Raw genomic sequence first — 14,482 nt, 5'->3', positions numbered from 1 at the left:
CTCTGGCTCCAGTCCCAGACTCTGTGCTGGCATGCTTCCCTGTTCTGCAGGCTTTGGGCATTGTCTTTTAATCAGTTAAGATCAATTAACCTAAAGTTACCCCCGAGCCTCAGTTCTTCAGCCCAGGCCCCTCTAGTCTACTGGTTCTAATCCCGGTCCCGGTGACTTTAATTTCCAGCAATTTTAACTCCTTACACTTCTACTTTCTTACCTTAACCTTTCCCCAGGTATCCCAAATACACCAAGCACATACATACATACATACATACATATCACAATATCCAATTTAGGAACTCACTTGTGTGTATGTGTAGGTGAGTGGTATGTGTGTAAATTAGTGAATACACATATATATACATATATCGATATCATTGTGTGTGTGTGTGGTATATGAATTAGTAATCCACATATGTGTATTGGATGTGCAGGTGTTGGTAACTGGTAACTGATTCTGTCTAAATTTGGTGTGTGTAGCGTGTATGGGCTTAAACTGGTGATAGGTGTGCATGAACCTAGACTGGTTATTTTGAAAGTGTGTGTATCTGAGTTGTTAGTGCATGTGTATAGATAGATACATAGATAGATATGGCATTGTGTGCATGATATACGAATTAGCGATCTGTGTCTAACTTTTGGGGTGTATAGCGTATGTGCTTGAATTGGTGATAAGTATGCATGTGCCTAGGCTGGTTTGGATGTGTATGTGCCTGAGCTGGTAGTGTGTGTGTGTATGCACCTAATTGATTTGTGTGTGTTTTGTATATGTGCAATTGTGTCTCACCCTCCTGTCTAACAGCGCAATACTGAGATCCTGAGACTTGGCCTGACCCCCCAGGGCAACAAATTCTTTACAAGACAGGCCTTGTAGGAAGATGTTATCATGTCTACAAAGGATAACCCATCCCAGAAGTCCTCCTCAAGCCAAATATTCTGACATATCTTGTCTGTGAAGTGAGGGAAGCAAGAGTTCTGTGTTCTCTTTCCACACTCACTGACATAGAAGTCAGATAGAAGGTAGGGCAAGATGGTACAATTAACTGATTCATACACTAAGACCCCCAGCACATGTTAATTTAAAGTTACCATGGTTATCTGAGCCCTGATCCCAACAACTGCACCTCTTACCATGCTGCACATGTACGGCAGAAGATGTAATTTTGGGATGGGGGATCCGATCCAAATCACAGTGTTTCTACTTGCCAGTGCTGGGGAAGCCCTGGATCATGATCACAGACTCTGTCTGCACCAGCAAGTTAAAAGCCGGGTGCCCACAGCCTGGCATGAACCAAAGCAGACCTGGGGCCAGGGCCTAAAATCAACTGGACAACTAGACAATCCTGGACATGCCAGATGTTCAATTTAAGGCACCATACCAAACCAGCCATAAAAATTTTCCACATATAATGTAGCACCCTGCCCATGTATGCCACGATTAACCCTTAATTGCGATATATAAGTGTAACACACAGAAGGGCCCTAATGGTACCATCTTGCCCAACCTTCTGTCTGGCTTTAGTCTAACTTGGCTAACTTACCTCTCTAAAATAGAAGTGTGTACATTCTGTCTGTGATATACGTAGGGGAACTTTCCCTGAAACATAAACCAAGAAGCTTTCTTCAAAAAATAACCCAGAACATAACTTTCACCTCCTCTTACCATTGCTTTTCCGATTTGGATTTTTCATCATTTTCCTTAACTGATCCGGGCTCCTTAAAATTTCTTGGAATTTGAGTTTTTCAGAGAAATATGTGATTCTAGACTCCAGTGCATTCATGTACCTAACACAGGGCAAGGAGCACAGATTGTAGATCAGCTGAAGGAATATTGTTAAAGCTTTACATGTAAATAGTAACTTTTTCTCCTTAAGAATCTTAAAATGTTTTGTAGACAATAGTGTACAGTAGTTACAGATCATTTCATCAATGACAGAAATATTGCCACTACTGGGTCAGAATATAGCAGCTGTTCTGCATCAGTCAATTTAAACAACAACTTTGAGGAAAGAAAGCAATATAAACCAGATGAGAATAAAAGGAAAAGTTGGAAGACGTCCACGAGCTATTTAAATCTGATTTTATAAAAGTTGGATTCACAGAATCCATTTATATAATAAGATAGTAAATTCAGAGGCAGAATTTTTTTGAGGAATTACATGAATAATGAATAGGGTGAAATGGGAGACTGTACTCAAATTTCCTAATAGGAAGAAAGGAAGGAAGGAAGGAAGACCAACCAACCTGTTATGGAAATGGAAGAGGCAGTTGCATAACAAGCAGGGTTGGCATCCAGTGCAAACCCTGTGGGAGAGTTAGGGTGGATGGACATGCAGTTCTGAGAGTGTGAGGAGCACAGGTTCTGACAGTGGGAGTGAACAGTGGGCTGCAGTCTTACCCATGCTAGAAATTCCTACACAGTCTGGACTGTTTTGGAGTTCCTGGCATGGACATGTTGCCAGGGTGTGGACTCTGTGGGGGCAAGGGGTGATTCTGGTGCCCCTCCTAACTTGGCGCCCAGAGCAGGTACCCCTCTCACCCATCCCTAGTTACACTACCGGGAGGAAGAAGGAAGCAGGAAGAAAAGAATATACATCGTTGGTTAAGCCTTGCTGAGACAAAATTAGGACATCAAAAGGCAGAATAAATAAAAGCATGAGGGATGTTATCAATTTATAACTCTTATTGCTGTCTAAAACTGTTGATCCACTGTAATTACAAATGAAACCTCAGATAACAATATCTAAAAGACATAAATAGAAAAGGGAAAAGAATATTTTCCCTCTTTTCCATTTTCTGACCTAACTGCCCATCTTTCCAGGTGCTAAGCACATTTTACTCCCATCGTCTTCAGCAGAGAGAAAGGGTGCTCAGTCTTTTCCAGGAGTGTACTCACACTGCGTAAAAGTCCAAACTTGGATACACTTAGGTATCACTGATGATACTCATGTGCCTAAGTATATAGAAGGAGAAAATAATCTGGCTAATTAACTGAAGGAATGCTTTATCAAAAACTAGATTTTCTAAGTTAGTCAATTTAGAATGCTTCACATCGACAGCTCCCCTTAAATCTGAAGGAAATATCATTTTACAACTATACTAGAAGGAAAATAACCACTAGAAAGTTATTAGGTTCCTTCATGAATTAAGAGAAGATTCAATTGATGACAACTAAAAAATGTCAGAGATATGATATTCCTTTAAAATGAAACTTCTTTCCTTAATATAGTAATTTAAAAACAGGTTGCTTGAACAGTTTAGAAATTAGAAGGACCCAGAAAATAACTTTTGATACATTGCCAGTAATAAAGTATAACGCAACAAAATCAGCCACTCTAGGTGGTATGATACTCAAAGGAATTTAACTAATGAATTTAAGGTGCCATTGACAATTATTCAGAAAATCACAGAAAACTGGAGACATAATGGCAAACTGGTTACTAAATACCTACAAAGTAATTAATCTAATCTTAGGTTTTAGCCTCTCATAAAATCATAGAATCATAGAAAATTAGGGCTGGAAGGGAGCTCAGAAGGTCATCTAGTCCAGCCCCCTGCTCAAAGCAGGACCAGCTCCAACTAGATCATCCTAGCCAAGGCTTTGTCTACCCAGGTCTTAAGAACCTCCAAGAATGGACTTTCTACAACCTCCCTGGGTAACCTGTTCCACTGTTTTACTACCCTCCTAGTGAGAAAGTTTTTCCTAATATCTAACCTAAACTTCCCTTGCTGCAACGTGAGACCATGGATTCTTGTCCTGTCATCTGCCACCAGTGAGAACAGTCTTGCTCCATCCTCTTTGGAACCCCACTTCAGGTAGTTGAAGGCTGCTATCAAACCCTTCCTAGGTCTTCTCTGCTCCACACTAAATAAACCCAGTTCCCTCATCCTGTCCTCATAAGTCATGTGTCGCAGTCCCTGAGCCATTTTCATTGCCCTCTGCTGGACTCTCTCAAATTTCCTTTCTATAGTGGGGGTCCCAAACCTGGAAATAATACTCCAGATGTGGGGCCTCACCAGTGCCAAACAAAAGGGAAGAATCACTTCCCTCGATCTGCTGGTAATGTTCCTACTAATACAGCCCAGCATGCCATTAGTTTTCTTTGCAACAAGGGTGCACTGCTGGCTCATATTCAACTTATTGTCCGCTATAACTCCCAGGTCCCTTTTTTGCACAGCAGCTGCTAAGCCGGTCAGCCCTCAGCCTGTACCAGTGCATGGGATTGTTCCATCCTAAGTACAGGACTTTGCATTTGCCCTTAATGAATCTCATGAGATTTCTGTTGGTTAAATCCTCCAATTCGTTGAGGTCTCTCTGAATCTTAGTCCTGTCCTCCAGCATATCTACTACTCCCCCCAGCTTGGTGTCATCTGCAAGCTTACTGATGATGCACTTCATCCCATCTTCCAGATCACTGAAGATATTGAACAAAACTAGCCCCAGGAATGACCCCTGGAGAACTCCACTTGATATTGACTGCCAACTAGACAGCAAGCCATTGATTACTACCCTTTAAATAAAACAATCCAGCCAGTTTTTCATCCACCTTATAGTCCATTCATCCAGCCCATACTTTCTTAGCTTGCTTGCAAGAATGTTTTGGGAGACCATATCATAAACCTTGCTAAATTCAAGGTATATCAGGTCCACTGCTCTCCCCACATCTCCAGAGCTAGTCATCTCATCATAGAAGCCAGTCAGGTTGGTCAGGCATGAACCCACGCTGACTGTTCCTAATCACCACCTTTTCCTCCAAGTGCTTAGAAATGGATTCCTTGAGGATCTGCTCCATGATTTTTTCCACAGACTGAGGTGAGACTGACCAATCTGTAGTTCCTTGGATCCACCTTCTTCCCTTTCTTAAATATGGGCACCATATTTGCCCTTCTCCAATTGTTTGGGACTTCTTCCCAATCACCACAAGTTTTCAAAGATAATGGCCAGTTGCTCTGCAATCACATCAGCCAATTCCATCAGCACACTTGGGTACATTGCATCCAGCCCCATGGACTTGTACACATCCAGCTTTTCTAAATAGGCCCTAACCTGTTCTTTCACCACAGTTGGCTGTTTACCTCCTCCCCAAATTGTGCTGCCAGCTACACTAGTCAAGAGGTGACCTTGCCTGTAAAGACTGAGGTAAGAAATTCATTGAGTAGTTCAGGCTTTTCTGCAACATCTGTCACTAGGTTGCCTCCATTTAGTAAAGGACCCACACTTTCCCTGATCTTCCTCTTGTTGTTGACATACTTATAGAAACCCTTCTATTTACCCTTCACGTCCCTTACTAGCTGCAACCCCAGTTGCATTTTGGCCTTCTTGATTTCACCCCTGCATGCCTGAGTATTACTCTGATACTCCTCCTCAGTCATTTGTCCAAGTTGCCACTTCTTGTAAACTTCTTTTTTGTGTTTTAACTCACTGAAAAGTTCCTTGCTAAGCCAAGCTTGTCTTCTGCCATACTTGCTAGTCTTCCTACACATTGCAATGGTTCATTTCTGTGCCCTCAGTAAGGTTTCTTTAAAATACAACCAACTCTCCTGGACTCCTTTTCCCCTCATATTATATTCAACAAAATATATAAGTACATGCTTAAGTCACAATGGAGTCAGTAGAGTTCAAGCTTGTGCTTAAAATTTGGCAAGTGTTCATATGCTCTGCTAAGCTATTGCCATAAAGAAATAAACTTTTCTACACAAACATGATTGTCTGCTGTGGTATAATTACATTTCAGAGAAAATGGCACGTACAAAATATAATATGTTTGGATATTAGTCAGGGAATGAAATTTTTTCTCTCTTAGTCTTGCCTCAAAAAACTGTTCAAATTAGCGTTGGAGCTAAACTGAATTTCCTAAACTGAAAAATTGACTGAATCATCACAAACGAAGGCTATGATAAATACAATGATATTGAACTGGGGAATCCATTGTATCCCACTGGGCACATCTACATGTGATGCTATGTCACTGAAGCAACGTGCTACAGTGACGTAGTGATGGTAGGCACAAACTGTGATGCCCTCCCTCATTATAGTGCATTGCTACAGTGACATACGAGCTAAAAATAACCATGAACTGCCAGCCTGGTGCAGTATGGGCTGTTACTGAGCCGTCATTTAGTACTTCCATATGCGATGTTAGCACTGTTAGGTATGTGAACATGATTTGCAAGATAAACCCACACACTGGGGATGCATCAGGGAGGCACAGGGGGGCACTTGTGTCCCCAGATTTAATGTTCATCGATTTTACCAATAAACATTGATGAACACTGAAATTTATAGAAAGGGAGGAAGGGAGGCAAAGGGAAAAAAAATCTGGGCTGCAAGGCAGGGGTTGCTATATGCATGTGCATGCATGCACACACACACATGCCCGGAAGTATAGGCAGGGTGGTGGGAGCAGCTCCAGCAGCTGCACTTTCCATTCTACCTGAGGCAGGACTCAAGAGCTGCATTTGCAGGTAAGTCTATGGGACAGGGTGTGGGTTGGAGGCCAGGGCTTAGGGACCATCCCTGAGCCATTGGGGTTGGGAGCTGAGCTCTGGCAAGCCCAAACTGGCCCTGCACTATTGGGGGCCCCCTGATGGCACAGGAGCAGTCCAGGGATGGCAGAACTTGGCGCACAGCCCTGGTGGCGTGGGGTAGATCTGGGCATGCCAGAGCCTGGCACATGGCCCCAGTGGTGCAGGGCTGATCTGGGCACACCAGAGTATCTGCCTTGAACCCTGCTACATACAACCAGAAGCTTTAAATTGTGTCATTCCCCGCCCCCCAACAGTCACCAGTTACCTATGAGCCCAAAGATTTCAAATAGGAATCCATAGTGTTAAAAACATTATGACCTGTGGTGGTCTTTCTGAGTTCTTTCAAAGAGAAGAATTACTCTATTATTTTTATGTATTCAAGAAGTGAATGAAAGGTAAGAACTGACATTTTTCAAGGGGTGTCTTGAGTCTAATGAGAAGTGCTTTCAGTCTAAAAGGTTAAGAACCACTGTATTAGACAGTAAAATACTTTCCCAGGGGATGTGGGAGAAGTCTGTAACTTGGGAATACATAGAAGTAAACTGAACGTAATACTAGGGAAGGTGATGTAGTAATATACTAGCTTTGGCAAGGATGGTGGCACAATTTGTCTTTTCCTTGTCATATTTCCATGAAAGCCATTCAGAGAGTGAGAAAGAGGAGGAAATCCAAAGGCATCCTGGAAGAAGTAGGCCATAGCTGAGGTTGACATTTTTAGGACAGCAGCAAGGAACAATATAGGAATGGTTCTTACCAGAAGCAGTCTTCAGTGTTCAAATTCTTCTTATAGAGGTAAGCAGTTTCCCAGGCTCTGGTTTTAAATGGCAACTCAAATTCATGCCAGAAATGAAGAAGGAAATAGGTCAACTTTCTGGCTGGGGTCAAGATTCGAGTTAGGTTGGCTTTGTAGTCACATGAGAGCCCAAAGCTCCCTGCCGAAATCAGAGGAAGGCTCAATATTGTGTCGACTCTAAGGGGAAAGAGGAGAGGACATGTCCTCAGTATGTTTGCCAAGTGAATTGGTATCATGTCAGGATAGCTACTGTTGGATTCATCTTGCAAGCCCTTTTGTACTTTGTGTCTTAACTTTGTTTTACAACAAGCTAAATCTGAAAGAAGGACAGGATAAATGTTCAGTTAAATATTAATATTCCTAACCTGGACTGCTAACCCTGGAAAGGGAAGGTTTCTATAATCATTCAAGATTAGACACAAATATATGCCTCCCCACACAGAAACCTTTCATCTGCAGCACCCCAATCTGTAGGGGAGATTCTCAGTGCCTTTGACAAACCTTATCCCTATAAATTCATGAAGTAACCCTTTTCAGACCATCAGGATGGACCCAGTATGTATATCGTTGAGAATACTATGTTATGAACCATTTTGGGTTGGAATAGTGGATTGACTCGACACCTTCCTACATGAAAATCCTGGTGGTACCAAGAATGCTGTGTTCAGGAGTAGAAATAGAGCTGCTTTCTTGTAATAGTTTTATGTGCCTACACCAATTTTTTCAAGTTTACCACATCGTTTACTACTAGGGAACTCAACTGGAATAACCACTTTCTTCACGATAAAGCCTTGTTCCATCCACTTTATCCATTGTGAAATGTTGAGTGTCCCTTATGAAACATAAAGGTTTTCATTATATTACTAATTAGCATCCTGCCATTGTGAATTATTTTTATCATGCCAATCTTATTTATGAATTCATGCTATGATGGAAAGGACTACTCATGAACTGATGTACCTGCTGACCAAAACACTTGATGTTTAATATCAATTGAAAATAATTGGGTGGAGGAGGAAAATCAGGCAAAGATAATACTTACACTTTTAATCTGAATAAAATATTTATTCCATCAATGCATGACTAAGGGACCTGGACCTCTTCAGCCTCCGCAAGAGAAGCCTGAGAGGTGATCTTGTGGCTGCCTACAAATTCATTAGGGGGGGCACAGCAAGGAATCAGAGATGCTCTGTTCACCAGGGCACCTCTTGGGGTAACAAGGAACAGCAGTCACAAACTGACAGAGAACAGATTTAGGCTAGACATCAGGAGAATTTCTTCACGGTAAGGGTGGCCAGAATTTGGAACAGGCTTCCAAGGGAGGTGGTGCTCTCCCCTTCCTTGGGGGTCCTTAAGAGAAGGCTGGATAGGCATCTGGTTTCCTGCCCAGGCAGGGGGTCAGACTCGATGATCTGTTGAGGTCCCTTCCGACCCCAACATCCATGAATCTATGAACCATGGAAAGGCTTGTATTTCTACCACATTTTATTTTGAGGAAAGGAAAATAGCAGTGTTGACAGAGGTTTGCCATGTTTTGTCTCTACCCGAGTGAATTTGTGAAACCGCTATTTTTTTCTGCATGGGGTGGTTGCAATGGATAGAGGCACTTTCTCTCATGTTACACTCCTACTGCACTACACTTGAAAATCTTGGCAACTCATTTAGTGGGATGTTTTACACACCATAGAAACCTTTGCAATGACAAACAGGGCAGTTAGAATTCTTGGAATTGCTATGATAGTGAGTAATACAGGACTTTATCTCCAGATAAAGGCCATTATTATTGTTTTAAAGATAAGTAGTTTATTGTTGATATAGTGTAAAGGAATGAAAAAGTAAAGGAATTTAAAGAGCTGGGGAGACACTGGTCCAATAAGTTCAGAAAATTTGTAATCACTAAAATGGAAATTTACTAAGGCTGGCTTAATATGGTGCTAGGTAAAGAATCTGGTTTTAATTCCCAAATCTGTTCTGTTGCATGTAGGACCAACCAGTTGTATAATGGCTAGTGTTCTTCAGTGCTGTGGGTAAACTTCCACTATTCATGTACTTTACTATGTTCTGAATTAACTTTACCGACAAAGGAGTACAGGACCTAACCAATTCATTAACAGCTCAGTGTTTCTGTTCAGTATGCACCAGAGGTCAGAATAGCAAATAAAATATGAGGTTGAATAAGGAACGAGATGCAACCCAGTGTAGAAAAGAATATAACATTGCTATATAAAAAGTAGGTATCATAATTTTGTATTGCTCGGGCATACTATGTTCAATTCCAATCACTCCGCTACAAAAAGCAGAAACAGAAGATGGTAAGAGATGAGCGAGTCAATGAGAATTATTAAGGCCTTGGAAAAACTCTTGGGTTAGAGAGACTGAAAAAATTGGGACACTTTACCTTAGAGTGTAAGAAACTGTGGGTGAGATTACTAAAACATACAGAATAGTGACTGGTAAACAGGAGGTGGACCAGACATTATGTTCACCCTGTTTCCCGGTAAAAGAACACATGGGTGTTTAATAGAATTGGAAGATAATAAATTCAAAACTGATTAAAAGAAACATTTTTTCATACACTGAACAAATAGACTGTGGCATTTATTGTGAGAAGATATCACTGTGACCAAGAGTTTAGGAAAATTGAAACAAGAGCCCTTAAAATTTTGATATGGAGAATAATATTTGCAACAGTATATCACATAGAAAATGCACTAAATAAACAAGTTTTGTAAGGGCTATAAAGTGTCAAGCTTCAGGAAGTGAGCCACCCTCTAAATTTCGGAGGGATAAGGAGGAAAATTCCCCTGGGCACACCAGAACTGCCTATTGCAATTTCCTCTGGAGTATCTAGTATTGGCCACTGTCAGCGACAGGATGCTCACTGAGATGGATGACCAATTTGACTGAGAACAACGATTCCTATGTTTCTCAAGTTAATAGCTCTGTCTCCCTCCAGGAGTGCTGAAGAGGTAGTCTGCAGAACTCAGGTTTTCAGACTGATTTTTATTTATTATCACCACTCTTCTCCTGCCTACTAAAGGAATTGTACCAATTAACTTTTCAGGGGAGTTCTGTCCTCTTTGAAAGATAAAAGGCCAGGGTCTTGTTATAAACCCTAACTGAGTCAGGCAAACGGTGTGACCCACAAACAGCTAAGGGCTATGCGGGTCTGTTAAACAGAAAGTAAAGTTATTCAATATTTGATCTCCATGCAAGGCAGTAATATTTTTTCTAATACTTACGAGACCATCTGGTATGTGGCATAAGTGCAAGTCGGTCCCAGGACAATGCAGCCAAGTGTGCCAGTATTCTGCAAAAGATCAAGCAAGATTAGCAATAGTAAAGGTGGACAGTGATCAAGGAGAGTGTAAATTTGAAGAAAGGGGCTAACGTGAGGTGTGTAGAATGAGGACTGAAATGCACGTGACCAGTTCAAGGTGGGGATACTATGGCATGTGAGAAGCCAGAACCTTCAGCCCTCACTTTGATGAACCATGAGAAATAGCAGTGCCACAGACTGAAGGCAGAGTATCATAAAGCAAGCATGGAGTGAAAAAAGGGGCTGTGGAATGAAGGAAGGGGTAGAGGATATAGAGCAAGGACCATATAGCGATGACAGAATAAGAAAAGGCAAATGGCAGAATGGTATCTGGAAAAGTATAGCCTGCAGAGTGGCCTCTGTTGAGGTCTGGAACAGCAGAAGAGACTACATGCATCACCAGACCTGGGCACTACAGCTGTAGGGGGGATTTAAATGTCTCACCAAATCAGTGCTGATATATGTAGGCAGGCAACAGGACTGGTATTCAGGGCTGATCTAAATTGGAAATGGCATGCCAGTGAGAGAGAGTGTGTGTGTGTGTGTGTGTGTGTGTGTGTGTGTGTGTGTGTGTGTGTGTGTGTGTGTGTGTGAAGTCTGTACTTTGCCAGCTCACATTCTAGTTGGTACCAGCCAGCACCCTCATCCCCACTTGGATTAACTACGTGAAATATCAATGCCTTAAGAAAACAACCTGGTACTTACATAGAGTTGCTTGACAATCTCCACACCTTCACAAGTGCTGGTAGGGCAGCCTCGTGACACATACAGTGATGTGTTAAAGCCATTATAAGTGGCATTAAGAGTCACAGGTTTTCCTTTAGAATAATGTAGAGGAAATAGGAAATGTTATCACAAAACTCAGAAAAACGATTGTCACCTCACAAATCTCAAAAGGGCTTTCACACAACAAGGACACTTGCAGTCTTGGCTGCAGGTTTTTCTGAAGTCTTGTCTGCTTTCTTAAAGAAAGCATCCAAGGAAGTTTGGACAGATGTTCTCCAGGGAGATGAGCGATGCAGTGAACTTGTTCACTGGCATGGCATTGCATTGGATCAAGTGTTGTTAAGTCGAAAATGGAGTTGTAAAGTTGAAACAGGGTGTCAATTTATAAATGTTGTAAGTACGAAACATTGTAACTCGAAACATTGTAACTCGAAACATTGTAAGTTGAGGACTGCCTGTATCAAAAAAAGGGCACCCGTGGAGGGGAGGAGGGAGAAGAGTAAGGAGGGGGAGGGGTCTATGGTTGTGGGGCAGGGAAGGAATAGGATTGAACATTGGGTTCTAATACACACGGCTAACCTCTTCTGCTGGGATATCAAGTATTGGTCATAATTAGAGACACATTTTTAAAGATACTTGAAAACAGACTTCAAGGTCTTTGACAAAAATAGTCAAAAGGAGGAAAATGAGATACTTTTCTTAAGCCTTTTTGTCACAGGCTACTATGGATGCAGGTGGTTAAATTTTATTAAAAAGAGGTTGAGTACTGGAATGAATTAAGAGTACCATCTATAGTGATGGTAATTATGATGAAAATTTTAAGGGTTCTTGATCCTCACACATCAGGGCATAAGATAACCAGAAGCTAGGACAGTGGTTCTCAACTTTTTTAGAATCAAGGCACCCCCTAATGGACTGGAGGCACCCCTCCATAATTTTTTGTGAAATGAGCAGCACCCCTTTTCAAAAACTAACTTATTTATTACCATGCTTATCTCCCTCAGTGGGATTGGGCAGTAGGGGCAGGGAAATAGGAAGGGAGGGACAAGTCTGAGCCTGTGCTTATCTGCTTATCTCCTCACACTTAGTTTATCTCCTCATACCTCATGGCATCCTTCAAAGGACCTTGCAGCATCTCAGGGGGCCCTGGCACCCTGGTTAACAATCTCTGAGCTAGAATCAGGTGATGTTTCTTTTTTGGTATAGTGCAGTGGTTCTCAAACTTTTTAGACTCAAGGCACCTCTCAGAAAATGCTAGCTCTTAGCTTTCACTCTTTTTTTTAACTATGAAAAAGTAATAGAACAATTCTGTGTTGCCAAGATCTCAGAAAGACTACAACTGGTCAAATGTTTCTAACACTATGGGTTCCTATTTTAAATCTCTAGGTTTACCTTGTGAATCATGTAAAAGTATTTGCATACCTAACCATGTTATTATTGCACACCATCCATGCAGTACACTTAAAAGGATTTCACAAGGGGCCATGGGACTCTACTTGAGAATCACTGGTATAATGTTACAAATCTGGCTGCATTATTAGAGAGAGGTGGGTATCATCTTCATGTGGTACATCTGTCATTATCAATGATGTTCAATATTTTACTTCCTTGAATGCAGTAATGAGACCAAACTGCATGAACCAGTGCAGGATTCTGTTATAAGAGTCAAGTTACAGAACTAAATGGACCATTGGGCTGGTGTGATCTGGTTCAAGCAATTCCCAATCTCAATTCTCATTTTTGTTGAGAAATTAACCCAGGAAGCAGAGGGAAAATGGAGCCCTGGGGAAATCTGTATTTTGACACTCTTCCCTCCCACATTGTCCCCACCTCTGGTGCCCCACCACTGGTGCCCTCCTCCCCTCTTTTCCCCCCACCAAGCCAGCAGCGCTGCTCCCAGCAGAGGCAGGCAGGGGCACAGGGCGCACGCAGTCCAGCAGGAAGGCAGAGCAACATATTGCACCTGGCAGGCAAGTGGGCAAGCACCACTGCTGCCACCCACACTGCCCAGCCCAGCTCCTCCTGAGCAGCAGCTGGAGGCAGAGGGTGGGCTGAGCTGGGCATCACTCCTCCTGCCTGGGGTGGAGATCAGCTGGGGTGGGCCGGGGGGAGAGTGCTGCTTTGTGCCTGGGCTACTCGTGTGTGTGTGTGTGTGTGTGTGTGTGTGTGTGTGTGTGTGTGTGTGTGTGTGTGTGGTGCCATCCCGACCACAGTGCCCTGAGTGGTTGCCCATTTCGCCCACCCCTAAGACCAGTTCTGCCAGGAAGGGTTTTTTGTCCCCTCAAAATTATGGTACAGATTTTCCACCAGGGCTCTGCTGTTTTCAAAGAGAATTGTTTTTGTTCAATCCATGTGGTAAAAACAGACAGCTTGAGAGCAGACCTGAGGGTCAGTTTGCATAAGCACAGCCTGATACGACACCAAGGCCTGAAGTCTGACCCAGATACCCTAAAGAGGGAGAGAAACCCACAGCATCGCCTTACCTGCCTTCTGCAGCTCTTCTTCTATCACACGCAATCCCCATTCCACAGCTGGCTGTACATTTTCAAAGATCCATGGATATTGTGCATCATTCAGCAGCATCACATTGATCACATAGTTGTCCTTGTCGCACTTGCCTGCTCCAGGCGGCCACAGCAATTGGAGACACAAGAGCAATAGCCAGCAGGCTGGACCCAACATTTGTTGCCTTTTTATTCTTTTCAGTTTATACCTATTCCCCTCCTACAGCTATATTGCTGTTATTTCTGAAATGGGTTCCTGCAGTATGTCCAGTGATCAGCTGCCCTGTATCTCCCTTATCTACTTCCCTTTGTCAGCTTCTCTGCCCTCAGCTCTGCCCCACCTCTATCTGCCCCTGCTGGCACTTCTGCTTGTGAACAATTAACAGCAGCAGAACTCAGAAAAGGAGAGAGGCCAAAGGTTGCTTTGTTTGTTTGCTGGTGGAAAGGTTGGAGCTATAAAACTGAGACATTACCTGCTTGCCTAATAAGGACATTAGCTTTTCATCTGAATGATGGACAGAGAAGAGAGAGGAGGAGGAGCTAACTGGGTTGTAAAAGGAGCCTATTTAAAATGGAAATAAAATGAAAGATCCATTAAAGCCACAGAGGAACATAGTT

The 14,482-nt window shown here is 42.5% G+C and overlaps 1 protein-coding gene across 2 annotated transcripts in view; it reads right to left on the bottom strand.

Moving 5' to 3' along the window:
• GUCY2C (guanylate cyclase 2C) overlaps positions 1-14,196 on the bottom strand; it is a 65,642-nt gene extending 51,446 nt beyond the window's left edge. For both annotated transcript variants that reach the window (XM_025204814.1, XM_025204815.1), the window contains exons 1-5: positions 13,844-14,196; positions 11,340-11,452; positions 10,558-10,625; positions 7,277-7,492; positions 1,658-1,779 (exon numbers count right to left, since the gene is read on the bottom strand). In XM_025204814.1, the coding sequence (XP_025060599.1) occupies positions 1,658-1,779; positions 7,277-7,492; positions 10,558-10,625; positions 11,340-11,452; positions 13,844-14,042 (718 nt within the window). In that variant the 5' untranslated portion in view covers positions 14,043-14,196. The remainder of the gene's footprint in view (positions 1-1,657; positions 1,780-7,276; positions 7,493-10,557; positions 10,626-11,339; positions 11,453-13,843) is intronic.
• Positions 14,197-14,482: the final 286 nt, after the last annotated feature.

The sequence above is a fragment of the Alligator sinensis genome, unplaced genomic scaffold (assembly GCF_000455745.1).
Source record: "Alligator sinensis unplaced genomic scaffold, ASM45574v1 scaffold166_1, whole genome shotgun sequence".
Taxonomy (NCBI): domain Eukaryota; kingdom Metazoa; phylum Chordata; order Crocodylia; family Alligatoridae; genus Alligator; species Alligator sinensis.
The sequence above is the reverse complement of the archived record's forward strand: the minus strand, read 5'-3'. Positions and strand labels throughout refer to the sequence as shown.